This window comes from Mauremys reevesii, linkage group 10 (genome assembly GCF_016161935.1).
Source record: "Mauremys reevesii isolate NIE-2019 linkage group 10, ASM1616193v1, whole genome shotgun sequence".
In the NCBI taxonomy this organism is placed as follows: domain Eukaryota; kingdom Metazoa; phylum Chordata; order Testudines; family Geoemydidae; genus Mauremys; species Mauremys reevesii.
In genome coordinates this window covers 71,167,040-71,186,255 of record NC_052632.1, presented here as the reverse complement: position 1 = coordinate 71,186,255, position 19,216 = coordinate 71,167,040, and the positions used below count along the sequence as shown (strand labels likewise).

Here is a 19,216-nt window from a genome sequence, read left to right as displayed (position 1 = left end):
ATGGCTATGCTTATTACCGTAAGCAGGGGGAAGTTATTATTATATACACTGACAGAGGCTTACCACACTCATGACACAGCTGGACCTCAATTAAAAGCTCTATGCAGCTGTGTATTGCTGCATACGATGCTCGAGCACATGTCCAACCCATTCCAAAGTGGCTTTTTGAACTGCTACTGATCAGAACTCTTGCTGAATAAGCGGATTTAATTCTTTAATGCCAATGTCTCAAAAATAACAACACTGGGGAATGGATGGAGGCAATAATTAATGCGTTCACATCAAGAGAAACGAAGAGCCTGCAGAGGTCTCTGTCCTTTCCAGATAACAGACTGAGAGACCTTGCTTAATATAATGTGTGAAGTAATGGCTCACTGTGGCTGGAATGAGGGTTAGCCATGATTGATTGATCAAGGTGGAATTCTGATAACAGTTTGGTGACTGGATAAAACTCATATCTTTAAAAACATTTTTTAAAAAACAGCAGCCAGTGAGTGAGGCCTGGCCATTAGAACTCACCAATTCTAAAAGCCACAGCTAATGTCACCTCTAAAAAATTATATCTATATGTCCACATCACATATAAGAACACAGAAATCAGATGGTTGGAAAAAAGAGGCTGAGTTTGCTATGACATCTGATTTCCTAATGCTGGATTTAATAGAGATATCCCGCTGATACTGATTAAGAAGCAAGTTATGTATTTGCACAAAGTGCTAAAGATGTTCACATTGTTGAACACGACAAGAAATAGAGTCTCTGCCCAGAGGTGCTTATAAAGCCAAACGACTACATTGCAGGAATACAGGACGGGACACATACACTAGTGATCGCTTCCAGCTTGGATATGCAGCAACAGAGCAGTTGTTTAACAGGGCCTGACAACACTGCACAGCTCTTAAGAACAAGAATTGAAGATGATACCAAATGAAACAGTAGAATTTAGCATGGCAGAATGTAATGATGCAACTGGAATTTAACCGTGACCACTACTCTTGCGAACGGTATGATGAGATGGATACAAAGTCAGGAAAAAGTTTTACATCTAATTCAAAAAATGGAATTTCCAGCAGCACACTTCACTGTAATCACATCTCTCAGTTACAGTGCATGTAGACATACTCCAGCTAGCTTTGATCAAGCTTGCCCACTAAAAGTAGTGGTGAAGCCATGGCCTGAGTACAAGACCCTAGGTATGTATTCAGGAGGGTAGCCTATGTTGCCCTGCCTATTTTTAGGAAGCTAGTTCAATCAAAGCTAGATTGCAGTATGTGTAGACATCCCCAATTACACCTCCTAACTGCAGTGCTGACGTACCCTCGGAGGGAAGAGTGACACCTACTGAATAACCAATGTTACTCTCTGCAGCACCCACATTTCCCTTGGTGAACTTCCAAGCCAACATCTTAAAAGTGCATAGTTTATGAGAGCTGCTCTGTTCAGAACCTGAGGTCTTGTGGCTGAAGAAATATGTTAGAATGTATATGTACGTTGCTCCCCAAGGTATAACTGGAAGTAGACATATATTAAAGATTTCTTTAGTCCACTCTGGTTGATTATGTTTGGAACAAAGATACAGAAGTGAAGGAAGAATGCAATACAGTTGGTATGCTGATAAGATTTCCCGCCCCCCATCATTTCTTAAAATCTCCAGATAAATGCTACACTGATTTACAGTGAATGAAACGACTAATTTTTTGGATTTCCCCTTATTTGCAAAGTACTCTCACAGGGCCAGCTACCATTTTACCCAGGCTGTTTGCTGAAGATCTCACACATGTATATGTATATAGCACACTGAGTGAATAATAATAAACCACATGTAGCATGGCTTTACAAGTGCTCTTTCAAACCTTTCAGAATGCAAAATGCACCCTCGTAGACCTCATTTAAATACTCATTTGGGAATATGTAGGTAACATTTTTCATATTGGGATTTTGCTTTCTGAATAGGTTCCTACACCACAAAAAGAACATTTTAAGCATCACAGCTGAAACAGATCACAGTTCTGAAAGAAACCTTATTCTACTGCCATTACAAAAACAGAGCTTTTATTGTCTGTTGCTGAAATGCTTTGAGTCATCTTCTTCCAATAATAACTAATCTTTTTCTCTTTGTATCTGACAATTCACGGACAGCCCAATTACAGGGGAGCAAAGCAACATAACAGTTTTGGAGGGTAGATAGAAACAACCAACCAATGGTAAATGATTTCATTTTGGAGTATAATTTACTTAAGCAAATTAACTCTGTTAATTTACTTTCAAAGTAGGCTAGAGTAATAAATGGCTGGATTGCAGTCTCAAAGAAAGACACAACCAAAACATTGTTAGAAAACCCCCAAAAGACTTGAAAAATATTGTCCACTCCAACAGCCTGACAACTATTTATTACCCATTTAACTTCCCCAGCCCATGCTTTCATTTACCATATTTCATAGCAAATTTTCACTAGAGTGACCTCCTATAAACCCACAGGAATTACATACAAAACACTGTGTTAAAACATTAAGGTTGCAAAGTCAAGCATTCAAAAGTTAAGAAACACCAAATTCAGCCTCCCTATGCATATGCAGCATTATGATAAACCCTCTTTACTTACAGGGTCACATACAATTTTTTTCCTCACTGCCTCAGTCAGTGTACAGAATGGACCTGCTCTGTGGATGAATCAAGGCCGAGTAGTGAAGGAGACTTGTCTGTCAGACCCTTGCCTAATTTGTTGCAGAAGTTGGAAGGTGTGTAGTGAATGAGGCAGGGGATTACAGGAAGAAAAAAAGGGGGTCACAGGATTAAGGCAGTTGAATGCTGCCCTTGAGACTGGGATTACATCCTTGATTCTGCTGCAGAGTTCCTGGGTGATGCTGGGCAACAAACCAAACCAAGTGTTCCAGCAGATCCAGTGGTTCCTAGGCAGACCCACCGCTGCAAGAGAAGCAGAGCTGGGAGGTTGCTGGGCTGCCCCAGCGGTGCCCTCTCCATCGGTCACAGGCGGATCCAGTGATGCCCCAAGCTGTGAGAGTGCTGCAAGCTCCAGCGTCCCCAGGGTATTGCGGTGGTGTTTTTGATGTGCACATTAGGTATTACAATGTCACAACATTATTTTACTAATCAGTTTTAAACGTTAACTGGAATATATTCACTGTAAGACTAATACTTATTAGTTAACCGTTTAATATTTTACATCCCTAATATTAACACTGGAGAGGCAACCTCAATTCTGGCATTTGCTAACTTCTGAATGTTTGACTTTTAAAAGATTATTACTGTCGCACATATGTGCAAAATATCAATAAAATAAAATGATGCACGTGATATCTATATAGATATCATGATGCAGGTGTGATTTATGGGAGAAGAAACCTTAAAGGCAGTAACATACCTTCAGAGATAATCTACAGTTGATGTATTTGACTTCTAAGTATCTGCTCAGCAGCATGAGTGTTGCTTACAGATATCTCAAGCATAGCTGCACAGATAACCTCTAACTACAATCATGGAAAATGAGATGCACTGATAATAGACAATCATGTAACTTTTTCTTAATGATAATCAGGAACTTCATTCATTGTACAATGTCAGACCTAAAGTTACCTGCTAAGATCATTACAGATCACACAAGATAGAAAAAGCCTTTCAGCTTAAGAATCTCTCTCTCAGGAACAGCCATCTATAAAATGAACATTAATAGTGACAGAATTTTTTTAATTTACTGCTTTGGGGCCAGCACTGGTGAAAATGGTATACACCACTCACAATGGTGGAAACTCATGTTACAAAAGCATGCGAAAAAAAATCTAAGCACTTAATTTTCTCACATTTTGACTCCCAGGAATCTCTCTGAAATACCGCTCCCTTTTCCACATCCCAAAAGATATTTCCTTTCAGGAGCATAAATAATCTGTATGCATACGCCACGGTGCATGGAGTAGCTCACAGCTAAGAGTGCCCAACTCAAGTCAGGCTGTCAGAAAAAGGGCAGACGTCCCAACTTGGTGGTATGTTCTATCATTAGATTTCATCCAACCAGTAACAAAAGTGCATTCCTGAATTTCTGCATTAGCCTTACCACAGAATCACATTCGCCCTTAGGCTCTGTCATCCAGACAAACTGGGCTTTTTGATGGAAGGTTATTAAAACCAAAATTCATTAGGTTGCTTCCAGCCCCAAAGGGCCTGTCACTTACCCCAGGTCAAAATATATTCCAGATTTCACCAAATACAATGCTGAGGTCAACCATTTAGTAAACTAAAACTAAAGATTTATCAATTAAGAAAAAGTAATGAAAGTTACAGCAAGGTTAAAAGCAGACAAAATACATTACAGGTGAATTAGAGTATATAGTCCAAAATGATCACAAGGATGTCCACGCCGCTAGTTTTCCATGAGACTCTCTGGGTTCCCCAAATAGTTTTAAGTATCAGGGATTAGCCGTGTTAGTCTGAATCCACAAAAACAATAAGGAGTCCGGTGGCACCTTAAAGACCAACAGGTTTATTTGGGCATAAGCTTTCGTGGGTAAAAAACCCACTTCTGTAGATGCATGGAGTGAAAATTACAGATGCAGGCATAAATATACTGACACATGAAGAGAAGCGAGTTATTCTTCATGTGTAGAGTAAGAAGAGAAGGGGTAACTCCCTTCTCTTCATGTGCCATTATATAATGCCTGCATCTGTAATTTTCACTCCATGCATCTGAAGAAGTGAGGTTTTATACCCACGAAAGCTTATGCCCAAATAGTTTTGGGGACCTCAGTCCTTTTGTTCAAAATTTCCCCTTAGAATTCACCAGTCCAGAGATGGGGTAGGAAAGAGATCGTCGGGGCCTTTGGTCTCCCTTTTTATATCGTGACCCTTTTTGCAGGAAAAATTCTTGCTGTGTCATGGGGTTAAGCAGTTCCATGGCATACATGCTTCGCCATCAGTTTTTCATTTAAATTGCACATTCTAGTGTGCACCTTGTGCACGTGTCCTGTGCGGTGTCTTCGGGGATGACATGCAGAGGCCCTTGTTTACAGCTCCTTTGTTATTTCTGAGAAGCTAACCCGGAGTGCGTTTCTCAGTCTCAACATGTTGGTGTTACAAACATATAGCAAAATGTCATAACCCCACACACAATGTCGATACACACATTATAACAAGATAAATAATACTCAGCATATTGCAACTTTTCGAATGATACCTCACAAGGCATACTTTGTACAAGGTTTATCAGATTTCGTAACGGTGGTGACTATATTAGTGTAGATAGTCACCTTCCCCTTTAGACATCATCACAACATACCATAGCTGTGTCACAGGCTGCATGAAGATCTACAAAGGCACTTGGGTTCTCTCCTGGAATGTCTTTCTAAGGTTCCTGTAGTAGGATGCCTGTACGGAAGTTTAGTCATGGCCCTTGGGAGAGTCAGAATCAAGCCAGACAGCTTCCCGCTTTTATCACAAGTTTGCTGGTATGTGCCTGTACAAATGTTTTACCTCCACTTTTCTATCATTCATTCTGTTCTATTCTGAATGGCATATAGGTTACCTTAGTATTTCCTTTCTAGGAATGATCTCTCTCTGAGGCAGATACATTGAGACATACAAATGAGTAAGAAAAAGATGTTTTCCTGAACTGGTCAGATCTATTAAGATACATTTTTATTGCTCTGCTCCTATGTAGCATATACCATATTCTCTTTCAGATGCTGAGGTCCTGGGTAAAAGGAGGCAATTTCCTGTGAGGTATGGAAGTGCTAATCTTATGAAGGAAATCAGAGAAAATACAGGAAGGCTTGTGTTTTACAAGAAAAGAAATTTCAGACTCTTCTTGCCAGCATGATTTTTACAAAGAAGCATCTTCATCAAAATGATAAATTTTGTTCTATAGAGGTTCTTATACCAGGCTCATCTCAGAAGTACCTGAACACCTTCCACTAGTGCATTAAGAAACATGACTAACATCTGTCACATTTCTTCTCTCATCTCCCCAGAACAAGAAATATATGCAGTGTCTTGTTCTGAAAGGGATATTTTTTTAAAATATACATGTTGCTATGTGTTTATGTTAGAGAAGGCAAAGAAATGAGCCTGGCACTTGGAGCAGAAGGTGATGAGATTTGTGATGCTCTTTATTTCATTCCTCAGCTGTGGGCCAACCCCCTGAGAAAGTTCTGTCTCCTGCACAGATTGTAGCAACTCACTCTTATTGTAGAGAGTTCCATTGTACCAGGGGAGCAAAGTTCTTAGCCAGGGTCTTTATCGTGGTCTTCAGGTGGTCTTTTAGATATCCTGGGCCCAGGCCCTGGAGCACCTTGACAATAAGGACTGAGACCTTGAACTTGGTTTGATATTCTATGGGAAGTTAATGTACAGAGTGGAGGACACGTGTGACGTGCACACAGGAATGTGGGTTGCTGAAGAGATGTACTGCAGTAGTGTGTACTAGCTGGAGTTTACTAAGAGGTGAAGGCTTCATGCCCATGCATATTACATTGCGGTGGTCCAGCTGAGAGATGACAAAGCCACGAATAACTAAAGCCAGGCTTCCAGGATAGGAAGATACCAAAGATAAGAGGTGTTACTCGTGGATACTGATATGTGGGACTTAGCAGTAGTGAGGAATGCAAGAGTACTCCTTGACTCTAACTGTCCAATTGTGGGTGTGTGCCTTCAACCAAAAGAAGACTGCATCGTGTCTGTGAACTCTTCAAAATGCTTCCCTCTGCCCACCAGCATTACATCTATCTTGCTCAGGTTTGCTGTTAGCCAGCTGTTCTTCATCCATGAGATGATCTCTTCCAAGCATTGGGCCATCTTGGTGGTAGTGGTGTGGTCGCCTGTAGTGAAGAATAGCTAGAGTTGTTTATCATCTGCATATTGCTGGCACTTGAGTCCATGTTGCCTGACCAGTTTATCTAGTGGATGTACATGTACATATTGAGGAGGACCACAAAGAGAATGGATTCTTGTGGAACACCACAAGTGAGGGGATCCATAGGGAATTGGGTGTCATCAGTTCAATTGGATAGGTCACAAGAGTCCATAAACACTATGGGCAGCTAGGCCTGTTGATTTTGATAGATAAGATGGTCTTAGTAATCTAATATGTAATGGTAGGAGATCCAGACCTAGGCCACTTCGAAAGGAAATTAGAACTGAATGCCTGGTTTCCTCAAGTTGATATTTCTAGCTTAACCCCACCCCAGTAAGAAACTCTTACTTAGGCTGAGCATGCAGAAGCCTTACACAAGACTAGAACAGTCTCCATCTTGTTTTGGACTTGCTGCTCAATATTCGAGATGCCAGGTTCAAGCAGTTTAGTTTGGGATGAAGAACTAGACATTGAGAGAAACTCTCCTGCCTGTTCAGAAGATGGAGTAGAGACATGAGCAACAATTCTGCTAGGTCTGAACACCATGGCCTTCTTGGCTAATTTAGTGTGACAGAATCCCCCTTTTAAAATCTGCTGATGCATTTGTCCTAGTAGCAGAGGAGAAACACACAGAGAAGCCGATTTAGCCATCTCTGATCCAAAAGCAACTTTTCCTTATGATCTTTGTTTGGCTTCCCTAGTGAATAGTAGCCTTCCCCTTTTTTTGACTGGCTAGCAATAGGTGTACCTAGGTGGCTGCTGCACCTGTCTCTGAACCGCCATCCTCCTCCAGGTGCCACCCAGGGTGTTGCTGAGCCAGAGAACTGAACTCAATCGAGTGACCGGAAGAACATGGAACCAGCAAGACTCCCAGGACCACATCCTCCACTGGCATTTGAAACCCCTAATAACGGGACCCCACCTGAGCATCCAGGAAGAGAATAATCAGCCTGCAGGAGTCCCTGAACCCCATCAAGTGCTTGCCTCCCAAAACCCCATGCAGGAGATCTCCCCAAGAACAATCTCCCCCTGCTGTTCCCCCATTGGCAGGGAAAGGGCAAGGATATGGGTACAGAGATATTAACATTTGGCAATTATTCAGATTCAGACCTGTTATGTTTTAAATTTCTTTTTGAAATTTTTTGATTACCTGTTCCATATAGTACTTTTAATAAATGTTATAGCTTCCTTGCCTTGTGCATGAACCTTCCTTGCTAAGCATGGTAGACACAAGACAGTTTTCAGGTCTGGGATTGGGTGATTCATAGCACAAGAAATGGAATGTTGTAACAGTGTGGTGCCATCATTTCTATCTGTCCCACACCCCTCCTTTCCCCAGCCTCAGAAATATCTGAAGTCCCAAGGTTACATAGGAGGAATGAGGAAAGTTAGTGCTTTGTGCATACAGAAAGCAGTGCTAGTTCTCAATGTAGCAGAAATCTACTGCAGAGAACATAGGTAGATAAATGTTGTTACAGCTTAGTTCACATGCAGAAAATCGGAACACAACTCAAGAAGTAAGTAATTCACGTAATGAAAGAGGAATTGGCCAGTAATTCAATGGTCTCTCTCCTACCCATGCCCCCAAACCCTCACCAGTTTCAATCTTAGTTGTGATTAGTGCTCCATAACAGCTGCTAAGTGCACTTAGCTCTGCAGGCAAGGAATAGTTTGAAAAAAGAATCTGCGCACCCCCTTTCCCCCAAACAAATGTTAAAAGGGCATTAAGATAGATGAGTGCTCCCAATAATACAAATTTGTAAACAACTGTGAATAGTTAAGACAAAAGCATTGCACAATGATTGCATTACAACTCAACTGCCACCCTCCACCGCAAAAAACAAACCCTAAGGTTTTAACCCAGTGGAGGTGCCCTGTTATATCTGCTTATGTGAGAATTTTCACTGGAATGAATGGCTAATGATCTTTGTCTACAGGGAAACAAAACCATGAGTATGTGATTTTCCAGCAGCTGTACAGACTGTGAAAGTGTCCCACAGCACAGGCAGATAAATGGCATCCCTGATTTTCCACACTTGCTGTAAACCAGGAATTGTGAACCAGGTGGGAGCTGGCTGACTGTGCAAAATTTGTAAACCAGACGTGTCCTGAGCCCACTTGGGACAGAAGTACTCCCCTTTACCCTCACAGACATGATGGAGCTCATAACAGACAACAATTATACAAACAATGTCAGCCACACTGGCATCTAGATGGGTGCACAGGGAGTGCCAATGAGGTTTCAGTCTACTGAACATGCATTCCACGATCATTCTGCAGCTAGCGAGCTTGTAACTAAATTCCTTTTTTCCAGAATCATTGACATTGGGGTATAGTTTCATGAACCAAATTGGGAGTGGGTATGTGGGGTCCCTCAAAACAACAGATGTCACAGACAGATGGTACAAAACGTTATAATTTCTGGGGAATGAAGTCCTTACTTTCCTCGTCAACTACAATCCTGATCTCCTCAGGACCCTGGCATTATGAACCTTTCCAATGTTTCCTACATTTGTATTCATGAATCTGTCTCTGTGGTCCACAGAGGCTAGCAGAACAAGTGAACAGTAAGTGTCTGAATCTGGCACTGGAGGTTTGGAGCAAGCTCCTCACACAGCTCCATGAAGGTCTATTTCCTCATTTAGCAGTTCTGTAGCCACTGTTGGTCATCCCAGATTTCCAGAATGATGCATTCCCCCCATACCATGCTGATTCTCCTACACCAGAAGTGACAGTCTATCCAGTGGCATACCATGTGAGCTGAATGAACTGTCATTCACCCTCAAGGTCAGCCATCTTCAATGTGTCAGAAAGTTCTGCCCAAATTCCAGCATCCGGCATCTCACCAATCACCTACTCCATTTGTCCCACAATACCGAGCTGGAGCAGAACCATATCATCATCCCATTGCTTCTATGTCTTCCACCCAGTTTGGCAGGGAATAAGTGAGGAGAGATGTGATCAGGGACTGCATAGCCAAATACGTGAAAGCGGTGGGACCATACCAACACACAGTAAAGCTGTTCCTAGAGCGTCTCCCTCTCTGCACAGAACTCTGAGTTACTGCCCCAAAAATGGTAGCACTGTCATTAAGTAACAGCAGCAGCATGGATGCAGGTATACACATTTACACGGAGCTATACAGGGAGTCCTTGGACTTAAGACACAATGCAATTCTGAGGAACGAATTGTAAGTCGAGATGTTGTAAGTCGAAACCACTTTTCCCATAGGAATCAATGATATAAGGGGGGAGTTGGTTTCTGAAACAAGGCTTGGTATACTATTTTCACCACAATAACCCAGATTTTTATACTAAATGAATTATAGAGGACTAATGTTGCAACAGCAATGTATTTACTGTACACTGTATTTTGTAAACAGCATTCAAACATATAAACTCACATACGCTGCTCTGAATGCCGGAAACACAGGGTCAGAAAGTCAGGGAGAACAGCACACATGCTGAGCCTCAGACAATCACTGCTCAAGCTTTCTGATTGGCTGAGCCTCGGGAAGGAGCCAATCAAAAGCAAGTGGCAACCCTACTCAGCAACAAGCTTCCCTGCTGCCTTGAAGCCAATCAGAAGCAACCCCTTCCAGCTCCATACCAGTATAATACAACCAGGAAGTGATTTCAAGAGAACTTTATGAAAATCGAGTATCCTAAGGGCAAAACAAGCATTGTAGGGGCGAAATGGGAAGTCAATTCAAAAACATCGTAAGTGGCTTCCAACATAAGTCGGGTGTCGTAAGCCCGAGGACTCCCTATACTTGTGTCCAACACAGGATATGTGGACACTTGGTGTGGGTATGGAGAGCATGCATAAGCAGATACACGGTCCAGAACCCGGAGTGTGCTCGCCAGTGTAGACATAGCTTAAGAGATCTGGGATCTTCCTCTTGAGAAAAACAGTCCAAAAGATGCTGGATTCTTTGCACATTTACTCAATTAAGGACTTGGAGATTTTCTCCTTTGAGGTGGATTGGACAAGGAGATTCATGGAATATTTTGGACTTAAGTCTGAAATCTTTGGTGAGGCTAGGACTCAGCAAGCCAGACCAACAGCTGAAGAGGGAGAAGCGTCTGGAGACGCAGAGGCCCCAACAAGGCATCTGAATTCTAACACCCTTCCCTGGGCTGAGTTAGGATCTGTGGGTTAAGAGTAACTGAGTGTAACTGACACTTTCTGATGCTGTTGAAAGTGTCTCCACACACAGATGAAGAAGCTCTTTTGCTTCAGCTTGCTCCCTTTGACACACTTTGCCATGACCAATCAGGGAACAAAAAAAAAAAAAAGAGGATTTCAGTGAGTGCTCCCATTCATGGAATGGAGTCTCTGAAATTTGGAGCCCATCAGCAAAAGGAAGAGTGGGGAAAGATTATTTTGCTTGCTACTGCCCCTAAAATCAACTGTAAAAGCCACGATTGCAACAGATGAGGAAGGAGTGCACAAACATCAGAGCCAGAGGTTACATCTGAACACAAGTACGTAAAGTTCTCCAAGTATGCAGCATTGGAATGAGTACTGCAGAGTGCCAGGATGGAATCATTATTCCTTTTGAGGAAAACGGACTAGAAATTAGTCTGAGAACTGTAAATCCCCTGCCACAAGTCATCTTCAGCTATAATCTTGACCTCTGAAACAATCACTCAAAAGTTAATTTTATAATTGACATGAAATGGTTCAAGTCTCATTTAAAACCATATTTTGGGAGACAGATGGCTAACAAATTAGTTGGATCCCCAAGCTGGCAAGGACTATCTACATATTTACAAGGTGGTTTTTTTCCATGTATACATTTACTATTTGCAACTCCCACAACACACAGCCTCAACAATTTCAGAAGTAAATAAGAGGAAGTTACTTACTTATAACTGGAGGTTCTTCGAGATGTGTGGTCACTATCTGTATTCCACTGAGGGTGATTGACAAGCAGTACCTAGATAGAAAGAGGGTGTGAGGATGATGGTGGACCCATAGAACGAAAAATCACTGCACTAAATGAGGTGCCCATCGCAGAGTCACGTACTAGAACATAGTGAGGTGTGTACCAAACTCCACGTGGCTGCATTACATATGCCCACAGTGGGCATGTTGTTGAGCATGGCTGTGGTTGATGCTTGCACTCTTGTTGAATGGGTTCATATCCCATCTGGTGGGGAGTGCCCTGGATTGGTCTGAGTTGCTGGAACTGGTGGACAGGCTCTGTGTAGTTTAGTTTAGGGCACTTCTAATCACCACTGGGCCTACAAACCTCCTCAGAAGTGTTGATTTCTATAGCATTGGGCTGGTGGTGGGAGATAAAATTTTCTCTTCGGTGCATGTGTATATATGCCCATGGATCATAAGGTGGCTCTAATATCTTTTAGTGGGTGTAAGGAATCATCAGTTTTCTGGCTGAAGAGATATGATTCAGCCAAGGGAAGGTCCTTGACTGTGTTCTACACCTCTCTAGGGAAACCTGAGAAGTGTAACCAGGATTCTCTCCTCATGACAATTGTAATCACCAATACACATGAGGACGTGTCCTCTGAATCAACAGCAGCTTGAAGTATGGACCTGGTGACCGACCTGCCTTGCTATAAAATTGCTTGGAATAGACTACAATCTTGCTGAGGTAGCTTAGCTGCGAATTTCTCTATCTGGCCATAGTTTATAAAGTCATACTTGGCCATCAGGGCCAACCAGTAAGAGATCTGGAATTGTAGTCCAGGAGAGGAAAAGATCTTTTGATCCTTGAGGTCCAGTCTCTTACCCTCCCTGCCTGCCAGGGTGGAGCATGTGTGTTGTTTGGGCCACTCTGACACACCTGTATTACCCAGGAGTTAGGTGGAGGGTGTGAAAATAAAAATTTTGACCCTTTGGGAGGGAGGTGGGGGATTGGTGCACATGTGGCCAGGGTATGCCACACAGTGCGTGCTGATTGAAGAATGGCATTGATTGGTAAGGCCACCCTGGCTGGTGCCGATGCATGGAAAATGTCTAGTAACTGGTGCTGACTGTCCTACACCTCTTCCAGGGGGATCTCAAGAACATTGCCTATTCTCCATCGGAGTTCTTGAAACTGACAATAGCTTTCTGGCAGGGAGGAAGGTGTTGATGACACAGCTGCGTCTGGAGATAACGAAGGGAATCTCTCCAGATTCACCGGTACCACTGAAGCTGGATCATCTAACCTTATTTCCAAATGTCTACTTGATGAAGGGTGGGGTGGTGAAACAGGGGAGTTCTCCCAAGCTGAACACAACTGTTCCAAAGGTGAATATTAGTGCCATGAGCTCCAATATGGCCAACCTGGTTGATCCTGCTGCTGTTGGACTTGTGCTCAGTTTCTTGGATAAGGCAAAGGAGGAAACACAAAGGAGTTTTGTGCCACAGAGCCATCAAAACTCTCTGGTAGTCTTGTTTCTGGAACAGAATTGGCAGACTGTGCTGAACATCAGAGTCTTCGGATTCAAAAGGATTCAGAGTTTTGCGTGAATGGTGGTGCCGATGGAATAGGATGCATTAGAGAGACATGGCCAGCAGGAGGGAGATCTAACACAGGAGATGGAGCCTCTGCAGAGGTGAGTGCACGAGAACATGCGGAGACCTCGCTGCTTCCAGGACAAGCAGTTCATGAGGGCCAGGAGTGCTTCCAAATCTCCCCAGAGTCTATGGTATCTGATCTATTGACGGGACTGGAACTGGTAAAGGCACCAGTCTTGGGACCAACGATTCATAGGATGCTGGCACAGCCCAAGTGTGGGGGGAAATGCTGGATCCATGTAAGCAATGCAGCCTCTTATCACTCTTGTGCACCTTGGAGCATGTAGGTCCTTCCTGGCCAGAACCCGTGGACGATTGCAGGTTCCTTCTTGGATTTAAAGGAAGACTTTCTGCCATGCTTATGCACATGATTCCGTGGCTCATGGCTAAGCCATGACATGGGGTAGAAAGCACAGGTACCGGCAGATCTGGAAGGCGGCTCCGCAGCAGGAGGAGTGCTCTTGGATTAGTCAGGCCAATGTATAGGGGTTTTCCCGGGCCAGGATCTGACTTCGGCCCCACAGCTACCTCCATGAGGTGCTTCTTGAGATGGAGAGCTCAGCCTTCCTCTGTATGAGCAGGGAAGATGAGGCAGATACTGCACCTGGAAGCGATGTGTGCTTTCCTCAAATAGTACAAACAGCATTGGTATTCATCACTGATGGAAAAAGAGTGAGGCAGGAAGCACAGATTTTGAATCCTAGTTTCTTTGGAATAATTTAGTACCCAGACCCGGGAGCTGTGGGGGGAGTATTATTTGGCACAACAAAAGGCCGAAGCAGCATCCTAAGTCCTTAATTCTAAAAACTGCTGGGAATTACCAATGTACATCAAAAAACAATAAAATCCTAACTATGAACAAAAACAACAATTTAAAAAAATTTGTTTAGCAAATGCGTCACTAAGAAAGAGGTCAGCAGAAGCTCTGACTTGGACCATGCGGCAGTAAGAAGGAACTGGAGATGTGGTCAGGCCGGCCCACCCTTTCATCGTCTCAGGCGAAACCACGAAGCAATACAGATGAACCTCAGAGTTATGAACACCTAAGGAACGGAGGTTGTTCATAACTCTGAAATATTTGTAATTCTTAACAAAATGTTATAGTTGTTTTTTCAAAAGTTTACAGCTGAACATCGACTTAATACAGCTTTTAAACTTTACTATGCAGAAGAAAAATGCTGCTTTCCCTTTATTTTTTTTAGCAGTTTATGTTTTACACAGTACTGTACTTGCTTTTTATTTTATTTTGGAAGCGTGGGGGCAGGGGGATATCTCTGCTGCTGCCTGATTGTGTACTTCTGGTTCCAAATGAGGTGTGTACTTGACTGGTCAGTTCATAACTATAAGGTTCTACTGTACAAGAACACGTGTGGATCGCCGAGCAATGCTACTTTGAATAGGTCCAGCTCTTGGCACATATCCTCAGTGGAATACAATACAATCACTCAAAGGAGAGCTAGTTATATACAACTCCCATTAATGCAATTACCCATGTTCAGAATGTAGGCAATTTTTGCTTCATTTATAGTATTACCCATGATGTGGGTCCTTTTCCACTTATTTCATTTTCCTGTACCCAAAAATACACTACATTGACATAAGTACCATAGAACATTTTACAAAATATTTATTTTGAAAAATCACCCTGTACAAATTTAAGCATAACATTCTCAACACTGCAGGTTTATAAAAATGCTAACAGAACAGAAAGACTCAAATAAAACAAACTGATGTTTTTGAAATTACAAAGAAATTGAAACAGGTTCTTTCTGAGGATGCTACAGTAACTATAGAAGTCTAATCAAAAGTATCAGACTGGTTCATTTTATAGCTCCTTTTGCTTTTCTTTATACCATTTACATCACATACACGTATCAATGGATGACTTTCCCCTCCTCTTTATAAACTCCCTTTTATACATTGTCAAACATTTAACTAAATATCCAAAACTGCTTACACTTTCACTGTACATAACTTCGGTTCCAAGAAAACCCAGCAAATGTTTCCTCATTTTTCTGAGTGCCTAACCAAAAAAAGCCATTGCTATACATTTTTGTTACAAAAATCTCTGTACAAACCAACTTAGCTCATGTAAATTTCTGAAAGGATTAAAACTGATAGTATTTAAACAGTCCACGTGTTCCTTCATAGTAGTATAATGAAGGAAAATTTAGTAAAATTTCACCAAGTAAAATTGAAGATCTGGGAATACTGGTTTCTTAAAGTGTATAAAAAGTTTACATGCTGTAGATTTAGGACATACCAATCCTAAAAATCTAACAGTTCCCGTATTACAGCACTTGTAATCAAATTCTTCTGTACACATTTTAAGTCTCGCCCCTTCATTTTAAGCTATTTGTGGAAGTTGTCTTCGAATAATAAATCAGCACATTTCTTTGTACATGAAATACCGCTGTCATGAAATTAACTTAAAACAGTAAAACTGTAGTATTTCTGTAAACATGATTAAAATGAAGACTGATGAAAAAGGCAGTGACAGGTAAGCCATGGTTTGAAATGAATTCTTCACATTTTCTTCTTACCATAATATATGGCTCACAACACAAGAGCAGCAAAAAAGAGACCTAAATTTCAAGTTACAGCCAAGGGTGCCAGGCAGGATCCATACGACAGAGATTATCCAAGCTATTTGCAGCTGCTACTAGAGTGTTGACTTTGCTTTCTCCTCCTTCAAACTGAGCAAGATTATGTAGTCGAGTCATGATAGCAGTAACAGCTTTTTGAACTAGTGAAACCAGCTGCTGACTGTCCATGTTTTCAGGTTGCCCAGCTGCTGAGAGTGGAGAGGAAGTATCCTCTTGTGTTTTCTTGTGCCAAGCAATTATTTCATCCCGTAGCACAGTTTTCAGGATGCCATCAACCTGCATGAAGGAGAAAATTAGATAATTATGTTTAACTAGAAGAAGTGTCAAGGGGCTATAGATTTTTAACTAAATTGTAATAAATTACATCTTGACATTTTGGTCTCTTTGTAATCTTAACCCTTTAGTGGATGGTTGCTTCAGATGACTAAGACTTGCAGTAAGCTTTGTAAGTATTGTTTAACAAATTATTTTGTTCTCTAAGAAAGATTTTTTTTCCCAAAAAATTTATAAAAAGCTAGGAAGTTCCCCTACAAATTATTTTTTATAGCTGAACTACAAAACCAAATACATTTTTTACACACACACACACACACACACACACACACACACACACACCATTTTCTGTGCACCGCACACACATTTTTGCCAAACAAGAACATAAAGGTTTATTTCAGGAAGAATATTGTTCTAGAATAGAAATAACTAGCTGAATGATAGACAGCTCTGACTCTTACCACTAAAGTCTGGAAAGGAAATTCTGGTCCCACATCCTACCCACCTACGTAAATGCAGCATATTTCAGCTGAACGTAATTAGTAGTTATTGCCCCAAAGTTGTAATTTCTTGTTGTAACTGTGGATTTCTGAACTGAATTTTTAAAATTTCAACTAACTGGCATCCTAAGGACACCCTATTGTTATTGAGAGGAAATACACAAAAAACAAACAGTTTTCTATTTTCTCTCATCCCTTAGCAACTCATTTCTTGATAGTAAGGTATAAATGCCAGCAGTCTGAGCTTTTGATGCTAAGAGTTATAGTTTATAAAAACCAAGTCTTTCCAGGCATCCCAGGTATCTCTGCTTGTAACCAAAACAGTATTTTGAAGAATTAAAGTAATTCAGCTTACTAAGGTTAAAAGCCAAGCCAAATTTTCAAAAGTAACCAATGTTACTATGTGCTTAATTTGAGTGTTAGAAGTACTGTACTTCCATACCTCCAAATAAAGTCAAGGGGAGCTGTGGGTGCTCAGCACCTATGAAAGTCAGGCTGATGGTGTTTCCAGTTGTACAGCCCAGAACTGGGACACGGACACGGACACACACACACAAAAAGCCACATCTGAAAATTTGTCTGCATGTGTAAACACGGCCTAAAACGTATGTGAAGTCAACCTGTAAATGGCTTAATTATGGAAAAACACACAGCACCTGCTTTCTGTTCTACAAAGCTGGAAAATTTCACATCAGGAACCCTTTCCCCACTTGAATTTTAAAGGTAACCACCACAAACTGTATGAGAATGCCCAATTGCCACAAAAAAGTAACTACAATGTGTTTTGTGCAATGCTGTTTGGTGCAAATTGCTGCCTAACTGCAAGATGCCTCTTTTTTGTAAAGCATTAGAATTTAAAAAGAATTAAGCCAATTTCTTTACTAAACTACACCGCCAAGAGCCAAAGTCCATCAAAGCAACAATGTATTTTCAACATCCTACTCTGCTAATGAGATGCCACGGTGTTTTTCTATTTACAGTATAGTTCTAAGGATCTAAATGACGGTACATTTGTCATTTTTAGATTTTCAAGGACTTACAAAGCTAGGATGGTAAAACAACTGGTTCATATTAATTTGATTGAGCAAGCAGTGAATTTAGAGTGAAATTATTCCAACCTTATGTATTCTGACTAAAACTACAAACTACAGAGATTTCAACTGGCCTTTGTATTGGTCCTGATGTAATATTTAAGAAGTTACTGTGGAGTTCTTAGCATCTGTAAGAAACAGTTACATACCTGGAATGAGAAAATAATGGGAATAGAATCCCTTCATCTGTGGCCCCGAATTGTAACAGAGGTTGAACTTCTTGAATTAGAAGTCTCGAGAAAATAGTTCCTGACAAGGGATGAGGTGGGGAGGAATGGGAACGGGGAATAGAGGAAAAGTGCAGGGTTTATCCCATTTCCAGTATGCTTAGTACCCATTGATGAGTGGAACAACATGCTGCCAAAGGGAGGGGAAATCAGAGTGAGTGGTATGCTGGCTTCAACTAAGAAGTCAGACTGCTTCAATGCTATAAGATTGTTTAGAGGTAGCAGATGGTGGTGGAGGTGGCAGAGGAGGTAGTCGTCTTCTTTGAGTCTTATGGCACCTCCTAGTTTTGGTCCAGCTGACTTGTAGGATAGAACAGGTACCTTTACTGGACCTGGAGACAGAACTGCTTTTTCTTAGGGCCTGGATGCAAATGCCCCAAAAACTTTAGGGTTGCCCTAGAATCTTCAAGACAATGCAGAGCTTTGTCTTCTCTGAAAAATAAATTTAAGCCTTTGAAAGGCAAATCCTCAATTGTCTATTGGACTTTGGTTGAAATTACAGCTGTTTGCAGCCAATAAGCATGATGCATAGTGACCACTATTGCCATTATTCAAGCTGATAAATCTGCCTCATCTAAGGGAGCCTACAAGGACGATCTTGCCACCAGGTGGCTCTCAGTCACAACAGCTCTGTATTCCTCTTCGGCATCATCTGGTAACTTGTCCACAAATTTCAACACTTAATCCCAATAAAAGTGGTTATAGTGAGAATTCTAAACTGCAATCCTGATGATGAATAAACTTTTCTCCCAAACAAATCCAATTTCTGTGTGTCTTTGGGGCTAGATTTGTTTTACTTTTTCATTCACAGCTGTTACTATCAAAGATCTTGGGCTTGGGTGTGAATAAAAATACTAATGACCCTGAGAAGGAACTTCATAACTCTTCCCCATCCTTTTGGCAGTGGGAGGGAATTTGCTAAAGGATTTTGGTAGGCACTAAGATGGCCTCAATTACAGGTAAAGCCAAGCTAGCAGGCCCTGCAAAACATCTTCTAACTTAAATGGATTGTCTTGGACCAATTCCAGCTGTGCACACAGGAGATGGCTATTCTTTTCATTAAGTTCCTTATACATCTTATTATTGTCAGGAACCATGGAGGAAAATTCAGAGACAGTGCCTTATCCAG

At 41.5% G+C, this 19,216-nt stretch overlaps 1 protein-coding gene across 7 annotated transcripts in view; it reads right to left on the bottom strand.

Moving 5' to 3' along the window:
* Positions 1-14,999: 14,999 nt before the first annotated feature.
* LOC120373158 (transformation/transcription domain associated protein) overlaps positions 15,000-19,216 on the bottom strand; it is a 151,852-nt gene continuing 147,635 nt past the window's right edge. For 5 of the 7 annotated variants that reach the window (XM_039491134.1, XM_039491138.1, XM_039491140.1 and 2 more), the window contains one exon: positions 15,988-16,272. In XM_039491134.1, the coding sequence (XP_039347068.1) occupies positions 15,988-16,272 (285 nt within the window). Of the gene's footprint in view, positions 16,273-19,216 lie in introns of all 7 variants that reach the window. The other 2 variants (XM_039491135.1, XM_039491137.1) reach the window with 1 other exon arrangement.